The sequence below is a fragment of the Babylonia areolata genome, chromosome 29 (genome assembly GCF_041734735.1).
Source record: "Babylonia areolata isolate BAREFJ2019XMU chromosome 29, ASM4173473v1, whole genome shotgun sequence".
In the NCBI taxonomy this organism is placed as follows: Eukaryota; Metazoa; Mollusca; class Gastropoda; order Neogastropoda; family Buccinidae; genus Babylonia; species Babylonia areolata.
Window position 1 is genome coordinate 17,546,916 of NC_134904.1, and position 22,592 is coordinate 17,569,507.

Sequence of the window (22,592 nt, forward strand, 5' to 3'; positions counted from 1 at the left end):
GACAAAATCAACAAACTTGATGATTCAGAATCAGATAATGTTCAACAAACCCATTATTTAATGCACATCAGCAACTTATTTGTCAACAATACACAAATCCAGTAATAATGATAATTCTGTTGTAAATTAAAAAAACAACAACAAAAAACATCCTAAATCTGAAACATGTTAATGGTTGACGGTCCAACAGCCTTTTATGGCCATTGGGACAGTGAATACTAATCCACTGTGTCTGTAGCTCAGCGTAGGGAGGCAGGGCCCAACCCTCTCCTTACACCATTTTAACCTTCCCAAACTGAAGTCAGGTACCTATTCACATGTGGCTGGAGTGAAGCAAGATGGAATTAACGGTCTTTCTCAAGGACACAACAAACAGCCGAAATGGAACCTCCAAGTCTGATCACACTGGTGAACACAGGATTGGATGTCAAACACCTAAAGATTTCAAAAGATAATACTTATGCCAAATTTTGAAATCTGGCAGCATATTAAAAAAAAAAAGCTGTACCAACATGCTCTGAATACTTTTTCATTCAACTGGTCAAAAAGTATTCAACTAGTCAAACAGACCATGAATTAGTCACAAAAGGAACAAATCACCCACTCTGCAGTTCAACTGATAAATCAACTGACAAAATCACAGGGACTAAAATATACCTTGCAGACTCAGAACTTGACTTGGACAAGCCAATACTAAATTAAAACCAACTGAAAGATAATTTCATAACATGTGTAATGTACAGAAATGTATCACAGAACTTCATACAGAGACATCACAATTTCCTTCCACATCATCCAAACACATTCATTGCAATCTACATTTCTGTGCTTAAGTACCTCAAAAGCAAAAATACTCATACACACATGCCTTTACTTGAGTTCACACATGTTCACATTCAAACGTATGACATAGACATACATCCTACCCATGTACATATATGTACATGATTATTCCAGCCAAATGCACATGTACAGCAATACTTATTACACATATAATACATGTTTATTCCTAAATCTTCTTGCTTCAGAACCAACATAATAAACACAAACACACGCTAGCATGAAAACACACATATGCTCATTTATTCTTATGCGTGCGCACACACACAGACATATACATAAATAGCATGCATGCCCACGCACACACACACACACACATTCAATCACTCGTACATATTTTTACATGCACACCCAGAACCAACACACAAACCCACTTGCACACAAGCACACTTACTCTCATTTATATTATGCACACACCCCACCTCTCTCCAAACACATACATCCCAATTAGGAACATCCCACATGGACAAGAACTCAAACAAATAGGGGATAAGGGATTCCTTTTATATTTCACACAATCATTTTAGTCCGAAGCGTATACCATGGTACAAATGCACTCGCATACATTATGTCTATTGGCCTGCACTTACACACACACACACATCCCCATTAGGAACATTCTTCATTGACAAGAACTTCTGAACAAACAGATATGGGAGAAGGGGGTCATTTTATGTTTTATACATTCATTTTAGTCTGAAGCAAGCTTCTGCCAAGAAACACATGCGCTCAAATATATCACGTATGGATACTGGCCTGCACAAACAGAGGCACGCACACACACACACAAGTGACGCATGCATGCACAAGCGCACACACACACTCCCACCCCACAAAGTTTTACTCCATTCTCAGAGTCTGGGTCTTTTGGGTGCTGTAGGAGTGTGATTTTGTGCAGAGTGGTCACCATGCTCAGAGTGGTCACGGTGTTCAGAGGACACACCCTGGGAATGCACCACGTCTCGAATGCCCCCGGTCTGTCACATAACCAAACACATTATTATTAGCATTATTACTGGTATTTATGTACAGCATCTGTCTTTGATCAGAGACCTAAACTCTATGTGCTTTACAGAGTTATTTACACAACAGAGCATCTATCTTCAATCAGAGACCTTAACTCTATGTGCTTTACAGTTATTTGCACAACAGAGCAGATGTATCTTCAATAAGAGACCTTAACTCTATGTGCTTTACAGAGTTAATTGCACAACAGAGCATCTATCTTCAATTAGAGACCTTAACTCTATGTGCTTTACAGAGTTAATTGCACAACAGAGCAGATGTATCTTCAATTAGAGACCTTAACTCTATGTGCTTTACGGAGTTAATTGCACAACAGAGCATCTATCTTCAATTAGAGACCTTAACTCTATGTGCTTTACAGAGTTAATTGCACAACAGAGCATCTATCTTCAATTAGAGACCTTAACTCGATGTGCTTTACAGAGTTAATTGCACAACAGAGCATCTATCTTCAATTAGAGACCTTAACTCTATGTGCTTTACAGTTAATTGCACAACAGAGTACCTATCTTCAATCAGAGACTTAACTTTATGTGTTTTACAGAGTTAACTGCACAACAGAGCATCTATCTTCAATCAGAGACCTAAACTCAAAAGAGCATCTATCTTCAATCAGACCTAAACTCTATGTGCTTTACAGAGTTATTTGCATAAACCAGATAGTCAGGACAGCAGTTGCCTCCTCTGCTGTTCTGGTCACAGTCAGACACGACTGACTATCATGGCATCAATCTTTTATCAGAAACCAAACTATGTGCTTTACAGAGGTATTTGCACAGTCTGGGTTTAGCATCAATCTTTTATCAGAAACCAAACTATGTGCTTTACAGAGGTATTTGCACAGTCTGGGTTTAGCATCAATTTTTTATCAGAAACCAAACTATGTGCTTTACAGAGGTATTTGCACAGTCTGGGTTTAGCATCAATCTTTTACCAGAAACCAAACTATGTGCTTTACAGAGGTATTTGCACAGTCTGGGTTTAGCATCAATCTTTTATCAGAAACCAAACTATGTGCTTTAGAGAGGTATTTGCACAGTCTGGGTTTAGCATCAATTTTTTTATCAGAAACCAAACTATGTGCTTTACAGAGGTATTTGCACAGTCTGGGTTTAGCATCAATTTTTTATCAGAAACCAAACTATGTGCTTTACAGAGGTATTTGCACAGTCTGGGTTTAGCATCAATTTTTTATCAGAAACCAAACTATGTGCTTTTCAGAGGTATTTGCACAAACTCGGTTAATCGACTATCATAGCATCAATCTTTTATCAGAAACCAAACTATGTGCTTTACAGAGGTATTTGCACAGTCTGGGTTTAGCATCAATCTTTTATCAGAAACCAAACTATGTGCTTTACAGAGGTATTTGCACAGTCTGGGTTCATCAGTTTCAAGGAAATGTCAAAGCATGCAGACAGATCCATATACGCTACACCAGATCTTCTGTAAAAAAAAAAAAAAGAAAGAAAGATAAAAGAAGCAGATGCATCCCTTGCAAAAATGAATGATACAACCTATGTGAAGTGGTCTAGTCAATGTTTACGTATACACTTTGGATACTGCTGTACAATGCTTCACTAATTTTTGATGGAAACTGATCATGTGGTGTGATTTTTGCTGTTGCTTTTTTTTTTTTTTTCTCTCCATATTTATGATGGTGATGATCTTTTCTGGAATTTGGTATATGTGTTTTCTGGTCTAATATAACCTTCATTGCAAGGGGGGTGAGGGTGCAAGGGGGGGAGGGGGGGGAAGGAACAGATGCTTGACCTTTGTTTAATCCCAATGCCCTACCAGGGCCTTGAGGGTTGGGCCTTGACAGCCCGCCCTAGCTATGTAGAAAACATCAGCCCAAAACAGAACAAGATATATATATATATCAACAACATGAACAGTCCAAGTAAAACCACCAAAATACAATAAACATGACTTGTACAGCAAAGCGTGGCACGCACACACAATCACACACACACACACGCACACACACAAACCCCTCTCCCCCAGCACACACACAAACCCCTCTCCCCCAGCACACACACACACACACACAAACCACTCTCCCCCAGCACATACACACACACACAAACCCCTCTCTCCCCCAGCACACACACACACAAACCCCTCTCCCCCAGCACACACACACACAAAACCCTCTCTCCCCCAGCACACACACACACACACACACAAACCCCTCTCCCCAAACACACAAACCCTCTCCCCCAGCACACACATACACACACAAACCACTCTCCCCCAGCACACACACACACAAACCCCTCTCCCCCAGCACACACACACACACACAAAAACCCCTCTCCCCCAGCGCACACACAAACCACTCTCCCCCAGCACACACACACACACACATCCACCCACCTTAACCCACCCCTACAGACAGACACAGACGCACACTTACAGACACACACCCCAAACATTAAACTGATACACACATACATCCACCCACCTAAACCCATCCCTACAAACATGCAGACACACACACACAGAAACAAACACACCCCAAACACTAAAGTGACACACACACACACACACACACATACATAAACCCACCCCAACACACACACAGACATAGACACACTTACAGAGACACACACACCCCAGACACAAAATTGATACACACACACACATCCACCCACCTAAACCCATCCCTAAAAACACACAGACACAGACTTACAGAGATACACACCCCCCAAAAACTAAATTCACACACACATGTCCAACCCCACCAACCACCCCTTCCCTCACCACCCCCTACCTCCCCCCCACTGTGATCTGACAGTTCAGAGGTCTCCCTGTGTGTGGAAGACTTGTACAGCAGTGTGGGGACACACACACACACACACTCCCACCCATGTGATCTGATACAGCACAGAGGTCTTGTGTGTGGGAGACTTGTACAGCAGTGTGGGGACACACACACACACACACTCACACACCCTCCCACTCACTGTGATCTGATACAGTACAGAGGTCTCCCTGTGTGAGGGAGACTTGTACAGCAGAGCGTGACGCTGGCAGTCCTCCCAGTGGAGGACCAGACGCACCGTGCAGGCGTGGCCCCAGCTCTCTCCCAAAGCTGGTGTCAGCTGCGACCCGCCCGACCCCGGCGAAAACCGCGTCGTCATCTGGTTGGTCAGCACCACCTGTAATGGTGATAATAATAATAATAACAATCATAATGATAACAGTATCAATGATAATGATAACAATAATAATGATAATTATCCTGTTTATGAGCTCTACCTTCTTCGCACAGGGGCCCAGAGCGTGAGTAATAATTATTGACATCAGTAGGGGGTAGGGGGTAGGGGGGAAAATGGTTACAAGAACTAACACCACAGGTAGCCTATTTGGGCTATGCCAGTCTTGAATAAAAGCTTATATTTTATGTCTGCACATTTCTTCTGTCATTGGAACTGTGTGCACGTGTCAAACGATTGGTATAAGAACAAGCCCAGCACTTCCATTTTTGAGGAAGTGTCTGGGTTTGTTGTAATGTACCTGTTATTCACCTGTGTGCTACTGCTAGCTGAATCGGTAGCATAAGCAGCAAAGAGTTGCGCACGTTGTGAATGGAGAGAGTTACCACTCTTTACTGTTTGTTAATCATTTGATCTCCTGGCCTTGTTGTCTGTTAACAGCACAGGGCACTATAAGTAAGACATAGGAACAAGACAAATCAAATGTGCCAATGACAAAGCACACAGACACACACACACCACATGCGAACACCTACGACATCCATGAAAGCAGATCTGTACAGATGTCTCTTGAGGCCAGATAATAGGCAAACACAGCAGTCAGGCAAATAATCGTAATTATATGGGGAGTTTGAACCATATAAGTACAATCTATTATCATCATCATCATTATTTTCACTGCTGTAATCCTGACAAGGAAGCCCAAGAAAGATGGTGTCTCACAGCCAGGGTGAAGCGTGTGGCCAGTTGGACACAGCTCTGAGCCAGGGACGCCAGCAGACGTGTGCGCAGCGACAGGTCCTCCACATTGTGTCGGAACGGGAACGCCACGCTGTCCACAATCACCACCTTCACCTTGTGCCGGAGGAAAAAAAAGAAGAAGAAAGTATATATAGATAAATAAATATTCTTATGAATACATAAAATAATAAAATATATATTTCATGGATTTTATGATTAAAAAACAATATTTATTCTATAATAATTATATACTTTATTTGACTACACACACACACTAAGAAAGAGAGAAAGACAAACATACAGACAGGACAGGACAGAAACAGTATATAATTTGTTAGAATTAACAAGTAGATGGATATAATTATAACTTGTTGACAGAATCTTCTGTCAAAATAGGTACAGGTTCACCTCAATTTTGAGGCTCAGTATCATGTTGGAAGCAAAAAACTGACAAAGTTTTGATATTAAAAAAAAATTCCATCATTCAACTCATTCTGCTCCAGGTATGAGTTAACTCGTACCATGATTACTTCCCCTGTGGACCAGGTATAAGTATTCTTGTACCAACACACTATTCTGATTTTGTTCATTCCTGCTTGGTACAGTTGGCATTCTAAACTGAACCATTTACCAATTCCAGAGGCATGAAAACAAAGCTTTGTTTGACCGATTAAATCAACAATTTCCCATTGATTTTTGGTTTCAGTGAACCACTCCATTTTTTCTGCAGAGGTCTCATGTAGTGCTGGTCCAGGGGAGTTGTAGCAGGCATGTAGCTGTGGGGTAGAATGAGTTAACACAAAAAAAAAAACAACAGCAACTGATGACAGTGTGAAAAGCACAAATAGGGACGTGAAAAAACAAAAAAACAACTGATGACAATGTGAAAAGTACAAACAGGGATGTGTAAAAAAACCACAAAAAAACAACAAAAAAACAACAGCAACTGATGACAATGTGAAAAGCACAAACAGGGATGTGAAAAAACAACAACAACAACAACAACAGCAACTGATGACAGTGTGAAAAGCACAAACAGGGATGTGAAAAAAAAAAACAAAAAAAAACAACCCTCCCCCCCCCCCCCCAAAAAAAAACCCAGCAACTGATGACAGTGTGAAAAGCACAAACAGGGATGTGAAAAAACAAAAAAACAACAAAAAAAAAAACAACAACAGCAACTGATGACAGTGTGAACAGCACAAACAGGGATGTGAAAAAAAAAAACCCTCTAAAAACAAAAACAAAACAACAACAAATGATGACAATGGCACATGGCACAAACTGGGGTATGAAAAAACAACAAACAACATTCAGATGAGGCGGTAAACTGATGTCACGTGCGCAGCATGTACTTAGTGCACATAAAAGAACTCACAGCAACAAAAGGGTTGTCACTGGCTAAATTTTGCTGAAAAATATACTTTGATTGTAAATCAAATACACTTGCTAACAGATAAAATAAGAAAGGGGGGAAAAAAAGGGGGGGTTGCAAATGCACAGAGGCGATGTGCTCTCCCTGAGGAAAGCGGCCCCAAATTTCACTCAGAAGAATCTGTTGTGATATATATACAGTAACACAATACAATACAATTCAATACAATACAATGCATTACAATTCAATTCAATACAACACAATGCAATGCAATGCAAGACGAGACAATGCAATACAATACAATGAGAGGAGCAAGAACAGGGCTTTACCTTTGGGTGTGCCTGAAGGAAGGACGTCAGTATGTGGACAGTGGCCAGCAGCTCTGTGTAGTCATGGCAACGGAAATAGTGAATCCCCGCCAGAATTTTCTCCAGGTTATAATCCCTCATTTCTCCCTCACCTGATAGGAAAAGAAACGCAGTTTCAAAAACAAGAAAAACAAAAAAAAAAAAAAAAATAATGATGTTGCACTTGCAGTGAGTCTAAAGAGTGCTGACAGTTCCTCCAAGATAGAAAGAAAAAAAAATCCCAAGCTCAGCACTCTTTCTCCTATCTTAGACTAGAAGCATGAAACAAAATACCTTACTCAATCTGTCATGTGGATTCCCAAATTCAGTTAAAAAAGAAAAAAAAAAAAGGTCTCTCAAAACTTGACTATTCTATTCCCCTGCTTACCTTACCGTTTTATTGACCAATGTGCTTCTTGAACATAAGCTCTGTGTGTGTGTGTTTTCATCATGTATACTGTTAGTTTCATGTTTGTGTTGTTTATCCCCCATAATGGAGTGTACATGATGAAACTGACCAGATTCAGCAGGACTTTTCACAAACAGCGCAACACCACAACCAGCACAAACTGACCAGATTCAGCAGGACTTTTCACAAACAACTCAACACCACAACCAGCACAAACTGACCAGATTCAGCAGGACTTTTCACAAACAGCTCAACACCACAACCAGCACAAACACCACAACCAGCACAAACTGACCAGATTCAGCAGGACTTTTCACAAACAGCTCAACACCACAACCAGCACAAACACCACAACCAGCACAAACTGACCAGATTCAGCAGGACTTTTCACAAACAGCTCAACACCACAACCAGCACAAACTGACCAGATTCAGCAGGACTTTTTCACAAACAGCTCAACACCACAACCAGCACAAACTGACCAGATTCAGCAGGACTTTTCACAAACAGCTCAACACCACAACCAGCACAAACTGACCAGATTCAGCAGGACTTTTCACAAACAGCTCAACACCACAACCAGCACAAACTGACTCACTGTCCATCCCCTCAGCTATGCGCTGACAGTGCTCAGCCGTTGCCTTGGCGATATCAACGACACGTTCGATGATGAAGCTTCCCTCCGTGTCAATGTAGACTGCTTCCCCGCCGGCCCCTCCAAGCTGCTCCGGAATGCTGGCGTCCACTGCTATCTGAATGCTAGGGATGACAACAAAGTATTGTATTGTATTGTATTATATTGTAATTCTCTTTTTTGTCACAACAGAGTTCTCTATGTGAAATTTGTGCTGCTCTCCCCAGCGAGAGCGCATCGCTACACTGAGAGTGCCACCCTTTTTTTTTTGTATTTTTTCCTGAGTGCAGGGTTTATGTATTTGTTTTTCCTATCGAAGTGGATTTTTCAACAGAATTTTGCCAGGGACAACCCTTTTGTTGCCCTGAGTTCTTTTACGTGTGCTAAGTGCATGCTGCACTCGGGACCTCGGTTTATCGTCTCATCTGAATGACTAGCGTCCAGACCACCACTCAGTCTAGTGGAGGGGGAGAAAATATTGGTGACTGAGCTGTGATCTGAACCAGCGCGCTCAGATTCTTTCGCTTCCTATACAGACGCGTTACTTCTTGGCCATCACTCCACACACCGTGCATGACACTCACATGTGGGACAGTCAGTCATGCCCAGCTATGACAATCAGAACAGCACAGGAGGCAAATGCTGTCCCAACTATCTAGTCTAGAATTTGATTATGGTGGACAGTGTCTTGCCCAAGTTACTTACCCACTTTCTTGGCCAAGAGGGCTTTAGGACAGTTGGCGTTGGGAAAGTTCCCAAAGGCCAACTAGCCCCAAAGTCTGCAGCAGTAAGAGTCAAGTTTGTGAGTTATAGTCCTTTACAAAAGACTACTGGTAAGTTGTACATGATTTCCCATATCAGTGGAGAAACCATTGGTCATACAGCTCACTTTGCTGTATGCTCAGCTGTAAACTTATGTGAATCTCTGATATAAGCCATGTGTTAAGGCCATATGATTGATCTGGAAATACACAGAATACTCTCAAATATGAGTGCATTGTGGTGTAAAACACAAACAATATACAAGATTCACAGTCAGTATTCAATGTGTACACATAAAAGACATAAAGTGGTTAAACATTAAAGTAAACCACACATACAATATCATAGTCATATATATATACACACACATATGGTGTTCAGTGGTGCCTGTTCTGATTCAACGTACTTAGAACACCACCTACTAAGCCCCCTACTAATGACAATAATGGCTTAGTCACGGAACCTGACTGAGTGAGCGTCCCTCCCAGAGTGGAGACCGCCACCACGTCCCTCAAACAACAGCCCCCATGAATCTGCCGACACTGAAGATACTAACAGGACTCACCCCAAGCACAGAAGTGGAGGGGTATCGAAACTGAGGTCACCATGAGAGCAGGGCATGAAAGGCCGCAGACTTTGAAACTGTTTTGTTTATATTGATGATGATGGAGGAGGAGGAGGAGGACGATGACGATGACAATGTTGCTATGAAGGTCCATTTTGGTTTGGACTGCGTGACAAAGCTGTACTCTACGCTTCCTGTCATAATGATATCCCGGTGTTAACCAGGCACAAGAGATACAGACACTTGCAGTGTTGGTCAGGTAATTAGAGCAACACACCCAAAGACGCATCCTTGAAGTGGATGACACTCGACTGTGTGGTCCCAGTCTCCCCATTTAAGCCCAACTCTGGGTAGGAGCCGGCCATGGGCCGAAAAACCCACCTCCACTGGGATTCGAACCCGTGTCCTCCCAGCTGTCAGTCCGTGACGCTAACCACTTCGCCATGGCGGCTGGTCAATACGACAGTTTTTCATCAGCATATTGATGTTGGTCATCACATGGAAGAAGAAGAAGATAGAAAGAAATTACAAGAACAGAGTGCTTTTCATTCCTTGGTCATGTCACCTGGATTTCCCTTCCAAATTTATCAAGCGGAAATAAAATTTCAGTTCAAATCTGGCCTCAAAAGACATCTTTTCACGGATGCTATGTGTTGGCATGTGTATGTGTGTGAGAGTAGGTGTGTGTGTGCACGCATGCATGCATGTGTGCGAACATGTACAGTTTTTCATTGATACATTCCATTTGTCTTATTTCAATATTTGAAAGTCTTGATTGCTGTTCCCTGTGTTGTTAATTTTTGTAGCCATTTTTCCCCATAATGATGTCAATCCTTGGTGCTAAGGACCCCTGTGCTAATGAGGTCTAACGGATTATAATAATAACAATGATGATAATTATCAGCCTTCTTCTTTATATTATTATCATTATCATTATGATTGTCTTACCACATCTGGGTCTTCCCCACACCAGGAGCCCCACAGATCTCCGTCACTTTGCGAAGCGCCACCCCTCCTCCCAGGACGTCGTCCAGGTCAGCACAAAAGGTCACAATGCTCGGCAACTTCTGCTCCTGCTCCAGCAGCTCCAGAGCACTCTGACTGACCGCTGCTGGTCTTCCCTCCCCTGAGACTATTTTTACCACTTCCAAAGCATCCTCTAGACTGATGCCAGCTTCTGGAAGAAAATGGGAAGTGTGCTGTTGAACATATGTGGTGAAAATGTTCTATTGTAACCTGAGATCTAGTTGAAACAACACACAAAAATAATGCCATATACAGAATACAAAATAAATCATGAACTATGTACTCTTTCACTCTCCCGTCCCAGTATTCCACTCTCCCGAGTATCACATTCATCCTATCATCAACAGAGAGTGACAAAAAAGGATGAAAGAAGGGAGAGAGACTAAGACTAAGAAAGATGAAGATTCTGTGCCTCCACTATAAATATCTGTATATGATAAGAATAATTAATCATGGAAGAATCAGTCGAAAAAAACTGCAATGCAGATACAGTCTTAGCACAGGTAAAACAAAACTCTGGTATCAAGGCTTGGATTGCAGAACTTAGGAAATTTTGAAGTAACAAAAGAAAAACAAACAAAAATGACTGAACATGTTATTACAATGGAGAACAAGGGAGGGGAGGTTGGGGTGGGGGTGGTCAAAGGAATGCCGAATGATATTACCCATTCGTTAAACTGATCAAGTTAAATCACACTTTATCAAGTCATCATAAAATAAGGAAAATTTCCTTGCAAGCACGTAAAAACACAAAATAAAAGCACAAACTGACAAAGACATGATTGCATACATGAGCTACTCTCATCCCATTGCAAAATGCATGCACAAACACACCACACAGTCAGCACACTTACTACCACACGAAACCCCACCTCCCCAATGGCCCCCACATTCTCATTCACAACGCAATCACACTAAGTTACCGCTGGAACAAAAGCACTGACCACTTTAAATTCTATGAAGTTCTAACAGAAAACATGTTGAAACCCCCTGAAATTTACATTGAACAATACATGATCATTACATGTGCACATACACTAAGGGACACAAACATAAATTACATGGGGGGAGACAGAGAGAGCAAGAGAGAGAGACACACAAAGAGAGAGAGGAGAGAGAGAGAGGTACCGCATATTTATCTCAAATGTGTCAGGCGCAATAGCCGAGTGGTTAAAGCACTATACTTTCAATCTAAGGGTCCCAGGTTCGAATCTCAGTAATGGCACCTGGTGGGTAAAGGGTGGAGATTTTTCCTATCTCCAAGGTCAACATATGTGCAGACCTGCTTGTGCCTGAACCCCCTTCATGTGTATACGCAAGCAGAAGATCAAATACACACGTTAAAGTCCTGTAATCCATATCAGTGTTCGGTGGGTTCTGGAAACAAGAACATACCCAGCATACACATCCCTGAAAACAGAGTATGGCTGCCTTCATGGCAGAGTAAAAACTTTTATACATGTAAAAGCCCAATCATGTACAGTATATGAGTGAATGTGGGAACTACAGCCCACGAATGAAGAAGAAAAAGATCTCAAATGTGAATCTCACCTTTGCTCAGCTGTGATGGCTTCACACTGTTCAGATCAGCAACAGTCAGAAAACCAGCCAAAGACAGCTTGGCTCGCACAGCTGGCGACAACGGAAAGGTCAGCAACTGCCGCTGAGAGGTCACTCCCACGCTCATGCTTGTGTTGGTTGCCATGACAATGAAATGGATGCTGAATATTTATAACCCTCTTGGCCCTTTCAAATCATAACTGTCATCTGTCACTCACTTGCACTTAGTGAAATGTACGTTTGCTTCAAGTGTGCTTGTTTGTGCTGTCCAGTATGACACTGAGTGTGTCAGCATCTGGCTTTCAAACTGCAGGATCTGAAAACAGAATATAAGAAGTAAACAACTGAGTTTATTGATGATGTACAATTCATATAATATGATGATGTGTAGTGTTCCTTTCATTCTGTTCACATTTCTTTTCTTCTTTGTTGTTTCTGCATAGGAATCTAAGGGTCTTGCTGACTCCAGCTGCCACAAAGTCAAGCTGGGCACCTTCAACTTGTTGCCTGCCTATCCATTTGATGTTTATGAAACACACCGCTGGTACTGCTAGAATACATATCATATTGCATGTTCAAATGCCGCAGTCATTTTGTTCCTGACACAGATACTGAATTAGTTTATTGCTATCACCATCAGAATAACTAACACTATAACAGGGCAAGACAAGTTTATTTCATGTTGCCCCTGTATCCAGTACAAAATTTTTATGTACTCGATAAGTTTGTGCTCCAAAGTCACTAGGAATTTAAATAGACATAAAAAATGGCAAAGATTGATAATTTACAGACTAGTGAAGCGAACATACCGAACAAAATAATATTGGACGTATGTGGTGTCGTCGAATGTAAGTTTACCTGAGCATTGAACTTTCCATTCTTGCTGAAGTCCGAATACCGCGGCAAGTGGGAATTCTAACACATGTTTTCATGACGTCATGCATTGGTGAGCACAGATAGTTCAGTTGTTTTAGAATGGTGCTCGAGGGTTGTCACAGGGATGGATGATCCCACAGAAAATGAAATATCGTCTTTCAAACGGTTCTTGGAAATATTTTGTCGTGATGTAGAGGAACCGTCATCAGAAGAGAATGACTCCCCCATTCGGCACGTGTCTTACATGTTGGAACCGTCTGAAATCGAAGGCGAAAGTTTACGATGGGCACTTGACTACCTATGCCAAACACAGTGAGTTCCCCCTTCTGTTCTCTGTACATGTGCATGTGTGCGGGGGCGGGTGGGTGTTTCAGTTGGCGCAAGCTGAGAATTTGTGTAATGGGAACAAATTACAAAATGGTTGCAGAGTTAGCGCAATACCTCAAACACGACCCGCAAAAACTTAAACAAGTTCATTTGGCCAGAAGTAGATGTCTTCCTTGTTTTGGGTGTGAGCCATCGGGCCTGAATAAAGTGGTCGTCTGCTGCGTGTAGCAGACGGCACTTCGATCAGGATTGGTGGAACACCTGGTTCTTTTTTTAAATTCTTTTTTTTTTTTTTTTTTTTTTTTTTTTTTTTACAGTTCGCAAACACATTATGTCATTAAAACTGGAATTAGATTGAGATTACAATTTGATGGAAAGAAAGTCGTCATGTCCAAATTAATCTTTATTTGGACAAAAACTTTTTATTGGTTTAATCAACAATGAAATTAATGCATGAGAAAAAAAGAAAAATTAAGAATAGTCAATGTGATCGCACAAATGTATTATTACCTTTCAAATCTTAACCACTTTTGATATTTTCTTTCATTTCTTTTTATGTCATTGGTTCTTTCCCTTCTTTGCTTTCTTTCTTTTTTTTTCTGTTCTAATGCATGCATTGTCACAAAGGCTTGGCTTAAGTGTGAATGCAAGCAGTTCCACCCACATGCTTGCATACTTGGGAAAACAATGGACAGGTAGACCTTCATTTAAAATTCAGTGCAGATTGTATTGCTCACTTAAACTTGAGCTGTGGAGGTCAGGTCAGACAGTTTTTGCAGCTAGGGACACTGAGACAGAGCATTACTGTATGCTGACTTTAAACTGAGGTCACACAAAAATTGTATCGATAAGTTTTACTGTTAGCCTATGCCACAACAAACACTTGATATTTTTAACTATTTATAAAACTTACTTGACAGTTATTCTTCAGGCTGAATTGAGTTCATCTTCTCACTTGAAGATAATAATTAAAGACTTTAACCTCTTAAAAATATTTTTTACTTGTTAAGAAACCTTAACACACACACACACACACACACACACACACACACACACACACACACACACACACACTCACTCACTCACTCATACACACACGCACATGCACATCTGAACACACGTACATACACACACAAAAAAAAAGAAGAAAAAAAAGAAAAACAACAACAACAACAACAACAAAACCCCCACTCACACAGAATGTGACATACACAGACACAAACACATGCACAAACACATGCACACACACACACACACACACACACACGCACACACACATGCACATGCACACGCGCACACACACACACACACACACACATGTGCGTGCGCGTACACACACATATAACAAACACACACACACACACACACACACACACACACACACACACACGACAAACACATACACAAACACACACACACACACACACACACACACACACACACACACACACACACACACACACACACACACATACACTCTCAACAGTGTATCTGGTTTCATTTTTAATTTAGCACTTGTAGTCACAGGCAAGCATGTGAAACAAATTCTGCAAATAGCAAAACGTTTGACTATTTGAAGGCTGCACCTGCCTGCCCTGGTTGACCTGCTGGCAAATACACATAGTAATTAAAACTAACACTTGTTGCAAGCAACTAGTTTGCAAAAGAACCACACTCTCATGATCGTTCCTTTCCTTTCTCATTCGTCTGTCTGTCGGTCGGTCTGTCTCTTTCAGTCGTTGTCTCTGTCTCAGTGTCTGTCTATCACACTGTTTTGGTCTCTCTTGCTCAATCTTCTCCTCACTGACTCCCTCTCAGTTGATACAAATATTGTTTATTTGTATTTTATGGTTGCCTTTGAAACTCTTGTTTTACCTATTATTTGCTTTTTTGTATTCCGTGTCTTATTTTATGAGGGTAGAATATGTATGTACATATATGTGTGACTGTGAGTATTTGTAATGCATGTTCATACATTATGTGGGTAGGTTCTCCCCTCCCCATTCCCAGGAAAAAAATCTTTCATATGTATTCATTTTTCCTCCTCAAAGTTTCTGTCTGCCATCCCCTCACTCTTACTCTTTCACTCACTCTCTGTCTCTCCCTCTATCTCTTCCTCGTTATATTAATGATCTCCCATTATTGCTGTGTGTATCCATATCATTATACTTGTCCATCATTATATTTGGGTATTGTATGCTTCTTTTCTTTGTTACAACCATGATAGTTTTAAAAGAAAGAAGAAAAAAATTGTTACTTTCAAGTATTGTGTAGTGTAGACCGTAATCAGGGTGGGGACTGTATGAAAAGAAGTGCATCAGTGCTTATCTATTATCCTTGGAAATAAAGAATCTTGTTTTTATTTTGTCTTGTCTTGTCTTGTCTCTTTTAGTCTGTATCAGCTTTTGTTTGTATTTTTATCAGTACTAGACATTTTATGTGCTTGAATATTGCAACTTGCAGTCACAGGAATGTGTAAGTGTATAATGAATGATACATGTATGCCTTTGTGCAGGCATTTGCATAAGTATGCAGTGTGTTTGTGCATGTAAATCATAACATGCACACTAAGAAATAGAACAAGTAACCCCACAATATCTGTGAGTTCTTCTTACTACTTACTCATCCTGAACCGGCTTTGAAGCCTCTGCAGTTTGCACCCAAAAGACCTGGTTTTCCCATTAATGGCTTCCACACCTGTGAGTAGTGTGAATGTCAGGACTCAGACTTCTAGGGAACACATTTTTCCTGTGAAGGTATTGATCATCCAGACACTAGTGATCTGTGTTACAGCTTTCTGTGTTGAATGATAGCACTTGAGATCAGAAATTTGTACTTGCAGTTGCACAAGTGCTGCCAGTGTTGCACAGTTTCAGTTTAGTTCAGTTTCAGTTTCTCAAGAAGGCATCACTGCATTCAGACAAATCCATACTCTACACCACATCTGCTAGACAGATAGATGCCTGACAGCAGCATATCTAACATACTAGTCGGTGTTGTACAGATTTCACAATCAAAACCTGTTGCTCACAACTTTGTTTGTTTGTTTGTTTGTTCTCTCAGCTCTTTTGATTTTGAAAATGTGTGTGTGTGAGAGAGTGTTCGAGAGAGATCGAGTGTGTGTGTGTATGTGTGTGTGTGTGTGTGTGTGTGTGTGTGTGTGTGTGTGTGTGTGTGTGTGTGTGTGCATACATATATATGTGTTTGTGTACACATTTGAGAAAGAGGGGTGGGGGAAGGGGAGGGGAAGTAGAGCAATGTGTGTGTGTGTACATGTATGTGTGCTCAAAAGAGAGAGAGAGAGAGTGGGTCCTACAAGACATTGTGACAGTGATTAAAGTTTCTGAGATTTTGAGATTCAGGTCAGTGGTGTTGTGACCAGGGGATTATCTGTGTTCTTCACAGAGTTCTACTCTTCCACACACCCCTTTCCCTCTGTTGGTTCTGTACGTGTTCACTAATTTCCATGAGTGGCTCTTTTGTGTCTGTTGTGTTATGCCTTATGGGTATTTTTCCATCATTGTTTCCTTAATTTTGACCAGGTTTGATAGTTTTAGACATTGTGATTTTTTTTTAACTTTAGCAGTTTTCTGGGCATTAAACTGTATAAACTGTCCTGGCATCTTTTTTCAGGTCTAACATGGTTTCACTGAATTACAGATCATTACATAGATAAATTATGTAAGAGAAGATATAAGTAAAATTAATGACTGAATTAGGTTTTGAGTGAAAGCCTGAACCTGTCCCTCTCTAGTTTTATTCCTTCTGCATTCATGGGCTGCCAATCCCATGTTCACTCGTAATGCATATAGATGCTAGGTCAGAATGTGGTGTATTACTTGTGTAAATCCAAATGACAAATTTTTACCCAGATATATTCTATCTATTCTATAGCAGCCATGTTACAATTTCAGGGAAATCTCTTGTACTAGTTCAGTAGTTGTATTCTGTTGGAGTCTTCTTGATTCTTGTGATTGGGTTTACTTTACTTCAGATCTGAAAGTTTTTATACTTCATCTTAATTTGTAAAGTCTGACAGTTTTCATAACATTCATACACAATATTCCTTCACATGGCCAGATTAGAAGCCACCGTTTGCCCAATGTTGTTATCTATATTTGCAGAACTTGGCAGCTTTAAATAGACTGAGCTGCACAAGGAAGAACTTGTTAAGCAAGGAAAGAACAAAATCTTAAGAGCCATGTCAAGGAGGACATGTCTTCTTCCTGTTTCTACTTCCTTCACTTTCACTGAAGCAGACAGTGTGTCTGGGCAATGTTGACTTCTTGAGTGTTGTAAAGGGTTTTTTAACGATTTGATGGGCTGTGCCCTGAGCAAGCATGACAAGTGCAGCTTTTTGCTGACATAATTGCACACATACAATACACACATAGAGTTGAGCATTCATGTACATGTATACACAATGATTAAAGGAATGATTGTGTGTGTGGAGGGGTTGGAGAGGATGGGGAGTTGTTGGAGTGGTAGTGGGTGGTGACAGAATTCTTGCTTTTCTGTTGATATTCTTGATCTGTCTCCGTCCCCCCACCCCCACCCCCACCCCTTCCTTCCCTTGGCTTTACATATTATCAAAGTATTAATATTATTGTAGTTGTTATAATGATTTTTTTTTTTTTTTTTTTTTTTTTTTTTTTTTTTTTTTAGATAACTATTTTATCATGTAATATACAGCATGTCTTTATCCAGTGCCCTGTGAATAGTGGCTCTCCTTTTCCTGTTCCATCTTTCAAGATGATTCACAGAATTAGTGAATTTTGTTTCTTTACTGTCAGAAGATGTTTGATTCTAATGATATCAGTGGTGTGTCCAGGCTGTGGATGCTCTCTCACCAGAAAATGAAGCAATTCATCTGTCAGGGCTATCTCATTATCTGTAATGGGTAATCTTGGTGTGTAAACAGTAAAGGAAAAGAACAGGAGAGGACAGTCATGGAGATTTGTTTTGGCACAGAACTGCATGACAGTCAGGGCAGTGTATTCATTGATGGTATGAGCCACTTGCTTCTTTTCATAACATGTTTTCTTGGCCTCCACCAGTCCCAGGGGATACAGACCACCAGCTTCTTGAGTTTTCAGTTTCAGTTTCTCAAGGAGGCATTACAGTGTTTGGCCAAATCTACGTAAGTGCTGCTGCACATCTACTAGGCAGATGCCTGACTAGCAGCATAACCCAATGCGGTAATCAGGCCCGGAGTGCATGCATTTGTGTACCTTTCAGAGTGGATGTCTTCTAGATTATTCTGCCAGAGGACAACCCTTTTATTGCCATGGGTTCTTTTTCATTATGCCAAGTGTGTGCCACATACAGGACCTTGGTTTATTGCCTCTTTCGAATGTCAAGATGCTCCGTTTGATTTTCCAGTCAAACCTGGGAGAAAGGGTGAGACCTGGATTCAAACTCAGACCCTCACGGACACTGCATTGGCATATATAATAAGTGTCTTAACCATCCTGCCACGTACCTCCTAAACACCTTCAAACACCAGCACTGATCTTCAGGAAATTTGAGCAACACTTTCAAAGATTTATGTCTGTGATGAGAGTGTAACTTCGCAACAAATTTTACAGTTTTTTCCTTTTAACTTTGTTATATGCAGTGATGGGTTATCTTGGCAAGGGCCACACAAATCTTTCATTGAGGACAGTCTGTAAACATGACATTTCCCCAGAATGGACCCATTGTGCTGATGTAGACTGTGTGTGACAGGGTCTCTGTGTTTACGCATGCGCACTCGTTTATGTGTGTATGAGTGTGTGACAGTGTCTCTGTGTTTACATGTGTGTGATAGTGTGAGTGTGTGTGACAGTGTCTCTGTGTTTACAAGTATGTGGTAGTGTGTGTGTGTGTGTGTGTGTGTGTGTGTGTGTGTGAGTGTCTGTGTGTGCGTGCGTGTGTGTGTGTGTGTGTGTGAGTGTGTGTGTGAAACAAGCATATTGCCACACTGCACTGCAGTGCCACCCCTCTTTTTTTTCTTCTTAACTTCTTGTCTGTGTTTGTTTTATTTTCTAAGTGCGTTTTCTCTAGTATTCTTCTTAAATTTGCCTATAATCACTTTCTTGCTGCCATGCATTCTTTTACAAGTTTTGACATGAAGCAATGCTGCATGTAATGGGACCTCAGTTCATTGTCTCATCTGAAAGACTAACATCCAGACCATGTTTGGTGAAGAGGGTGGAGTGAATAAAAAATTGGTCCTTGCATAAATATCACATGAGACTCACTTTCCAGTTGGGTATTTCATCCACAAGGCCACCTCTCCCGGGTCATTTGGCATGCACCAGAAAGTGCTGGGGTCTGTATTATTGTGGGAGTGGAACCACTCGTTAAAGTGCGCCTCTCAAGATGACACCAAAATCCACAGGAGAATTTCCAAAATTTCTCCTTTCCATCTGTTGCATGTCATTGCAGCGGTGCCTGACCAGGGGATTGAGGGAGAAGGGTGGGTATCATTCAGGTGTGCACCTGGCTGAAAGCGTTGATAAATGGGCCTGCACAGTAACCCGATCTGGTTCAGCGACCTGCCAGGCATTCAGCCAGTGCCGTTTTATAGTCTGCTGTAATGCCTTGCAGGGATTAGGTAGAGCTGTGAATGGGGCTTCTGTGCCTGTCTGGATCGGCATTACCGTTAGAGATTAGGGCATTGGCAGTATAAATCTGGAAACAGCGACTGATCCTGCATAAACTTGGTGAACCCATGGCCTGAGCCTTTCATGTTTTTGTTTCTGTTTTGTGTGTGCGTGTGTGTGTGTGTGTGTGTGTGTGTGTGGTTGGTTAAGATTTATGTGCTTCAATCCTAAAGTGCTATCTGTTCATTTTCAAGTGTACATTTTATGTTGGTGGTTTTAGAGGACAGTGAGGGTTTTGACAGTGGCCATGATAACTGCTGATTGTTTCTTGTTATTTGTATGTAAACATAAGGCCTATGTTTCCTTCCCCTTACAATCAGCTTCAGTCATTAGCATCTTTGACTTTCAGTCCTGTGGTCCTGGGTTTAATCCTGGTGTTGACGTCTGGTGAGTTAAAGATGGGTGTATTTCCAGTCTTCCAGGTCAACACAGTGTATACCTCATTACCTGCCAGTGCCTTTATCCCTTTCATGTGTATAAACATGTAGAAGATCAAATACGCATGTTAAAGATTCCGAATTCCATGTCAGTGTTTTGAGGGTTATGGAAACATGAACATATCATTATCCAGCATGCACACCATCAAAAATGGAGTATGGTAGTTTTAATGGTGGAGTGAAAATGGTCATGACTACCCGTAAAAGCACTGAAACATGTATAATTACAAAACACCACTTTTGAAGGAGAGTGAGCACAGCTGTTGCAGTTCACAAATGCAGAAACAAAGAATAAAAGCTGTTAGTGCCCAAACCATTCAAGATGAAGACAGCATTGAAAAATGAACAAGTTGTATCAATGTATGCATACAATGCAGTAAACACATCTTCCTGGTTCTGATCAGTTTGAATATTGCAGGATCATGTATCCAAACCCAGGTGTGGCCTTTTAATTGAGAAAGGGTTTATGGTAACTTGATGTTGGTTTTATTGCCCATTATTTGTGTTGCTTTTGAAGTAGTGAATGGCTGCTTTTTGTGTTTCTCTGCCTGCCATATGTTTCTTTTCTGATGTTAATTGCAGTTTCTCTCTCTCTCTCTCTCTCTCTCTCTCTCTCTGTTATTGTGTGAACATATATCATTTTGTAATTCCTCATAACATGAGTATGTGTGTGGAAGATAAGATTTGCATGTATAATTCATTAATTGTAAAACTTCGTGATTTTTTGTTGTTGCAAAATCATCAAGAAAATGTGTTCAACTTATTGAAAATTCACTACCCCTTCAAACTGGGCTTTTTGCCTTTCATTCAATGAAATTCTGATTGTGATTCTCTCTTGCTCGCTCACACACACACACACACACACATGTTCAAAGAAAGACACCATCTGCCTCAGGAAGTTGTGGAAGGGGGGGGGGGGGGGGGACACACATAAAGAGAGGAAAGATTGGAGAAGGCAAACCTGTTACAGACAACAAGATATAAATTTAACAACACCCCCTCAAGACACACAGGTGCTTGGGGAAATTACCACGCTGGTTTTTAGTTCACTCACCACATGCAAAGAAACTTCAGGGAATAGACCTCAAGGTGCACCTGGCCTTGGCAAAGTTCAGAAGCAGCTGAGATGTTAATTGCTTTCAGAGGTTCTGCACACTAGGTCATCAAAATAAATCAGCTGGGGTGATGGATACTGATTGAGATAGGGATCCCATGCTGATAGAGACTGGTAGCTAGTGTGTTAGAGAGACAGAGAGGGAGGCTGGGTTTTTTTTATACAGTAGAGAGACAGAGAGGGAGAGTTGTTCTGTTAGAGAGACAGAGTGACTGGTTCTACATACAGTAGAGACAAGGGGAGGCTGGTTCTACATACAGTAAAGAGACAGATGGAGGCTGGTTCTACATACAGTAGAGAGACAGATGGAGGCTGGTTCTACATACAGTAAAGAGATAGATGGAGTCTGGTTCTACATACAGTAAAGAGACAGATGGACGCTGGTTCTACATACAGTAGAGAGACAGAGAGGGAGGCTGGTTCTACATACAGTAGAGAGACAGAGAGGGAGGCTGGTTCTACATACAGTAGAGAGACAGAGAGGGAGGCTGGTTCTACATGCAGTAGAGAAACAGAAAGAGGCTGGTTCTACATGCAGTAGAGAGACAGAGGGAGGCTGGTTCTACATACAGTAGAGAGACAGAATCACAGAAAGAGGCTGGTTCTACAGGGAGGGAGGATGGTTCTATATGCAGTAAAGGCAGAGGGAGGCCGGTTCTACATGCAGTAGAGAGACAGAGGGAGG

The 22,592-nt window shown here is 41.2% G+C and overlaps 2 protein-coding genes across 2 annotated transcripts in view; one reads left to right on the forward strand and one right to left on the reverse strand.

The window, feature by feature from the left end:
* Positions 1 to 20: 20 nt before the first annotated feature.
* Positions 21 to 13,502, reverse strand: LOC143275005 (DNA repair protein RAD51 homolog 3-like). The gene is made up of 8 exons (XM_076579060.1): positions 13,365 to 13,502; positions 12,498 to 12,822; positions 10,869 to 11,097; positions 8,558 to 8,718; positions 7,533 to 7,663; positions 5,811 to 5,942; positions 4,836 to 5,030; positions 21 to 1,817 (listed from the first exon to the last, which is right to left on the reverse strand). The coding sequence occupies exons 2-8, from the start codon at positions 12,649 to 12,651 to the stop codon at positions 1,692 to 1,694; spliced, it is 1,128 nt and encodes a 375-aa protein (XP_076435175.1). The 5' UTR covers positions 12,652 to 12,822; positions 13,365 to 13,502; the 3' UTR covers positions 21 to 1,691.
* The window catches only part of LOC143275004 (protein phosphatase 1F-like), a 38,600-nt gene continuing 29,380 nt past the window's right edge, over positions 13,373 to 22,592 (forward strand). Inside the window, exon 1 of the mRNA XM_076579059.1 lies at positions 13,373 to 13,694. Within this exon, the coding sequence (XP_076435174.1) occupies positions 13,507 to 13,694 (188 nt within the window). The 5' untranslated portion in view covers positions 13,373 to 13,506. The remainder of the gene's footprint in view (positions 13,695 to 22,592) is intronic.

Coding starts and splice junctions, on each gene's coding strand:
- LOC143275005 (XM_076579060.1), bottom strand. CDS start 12,651: ATGGCAACCAACACAAGCATGAGCGTGGGAGTGACCTCTCAGCGGCAG. Junction 8,719..10,868: donor GTGGGGAAGACCCAGATGTG/GTAAGACAATCA, acceptor TGTCATCCCTAG/CATTCAGATAGCAGTGGACG. Junction 7,664..8,557: donor CATAGCTGAGGGGATGGACA/GTGAGTCAGTTT, acceptor TTTTCCTATCAG/GTGAGGGAGAAATGAGGGAT.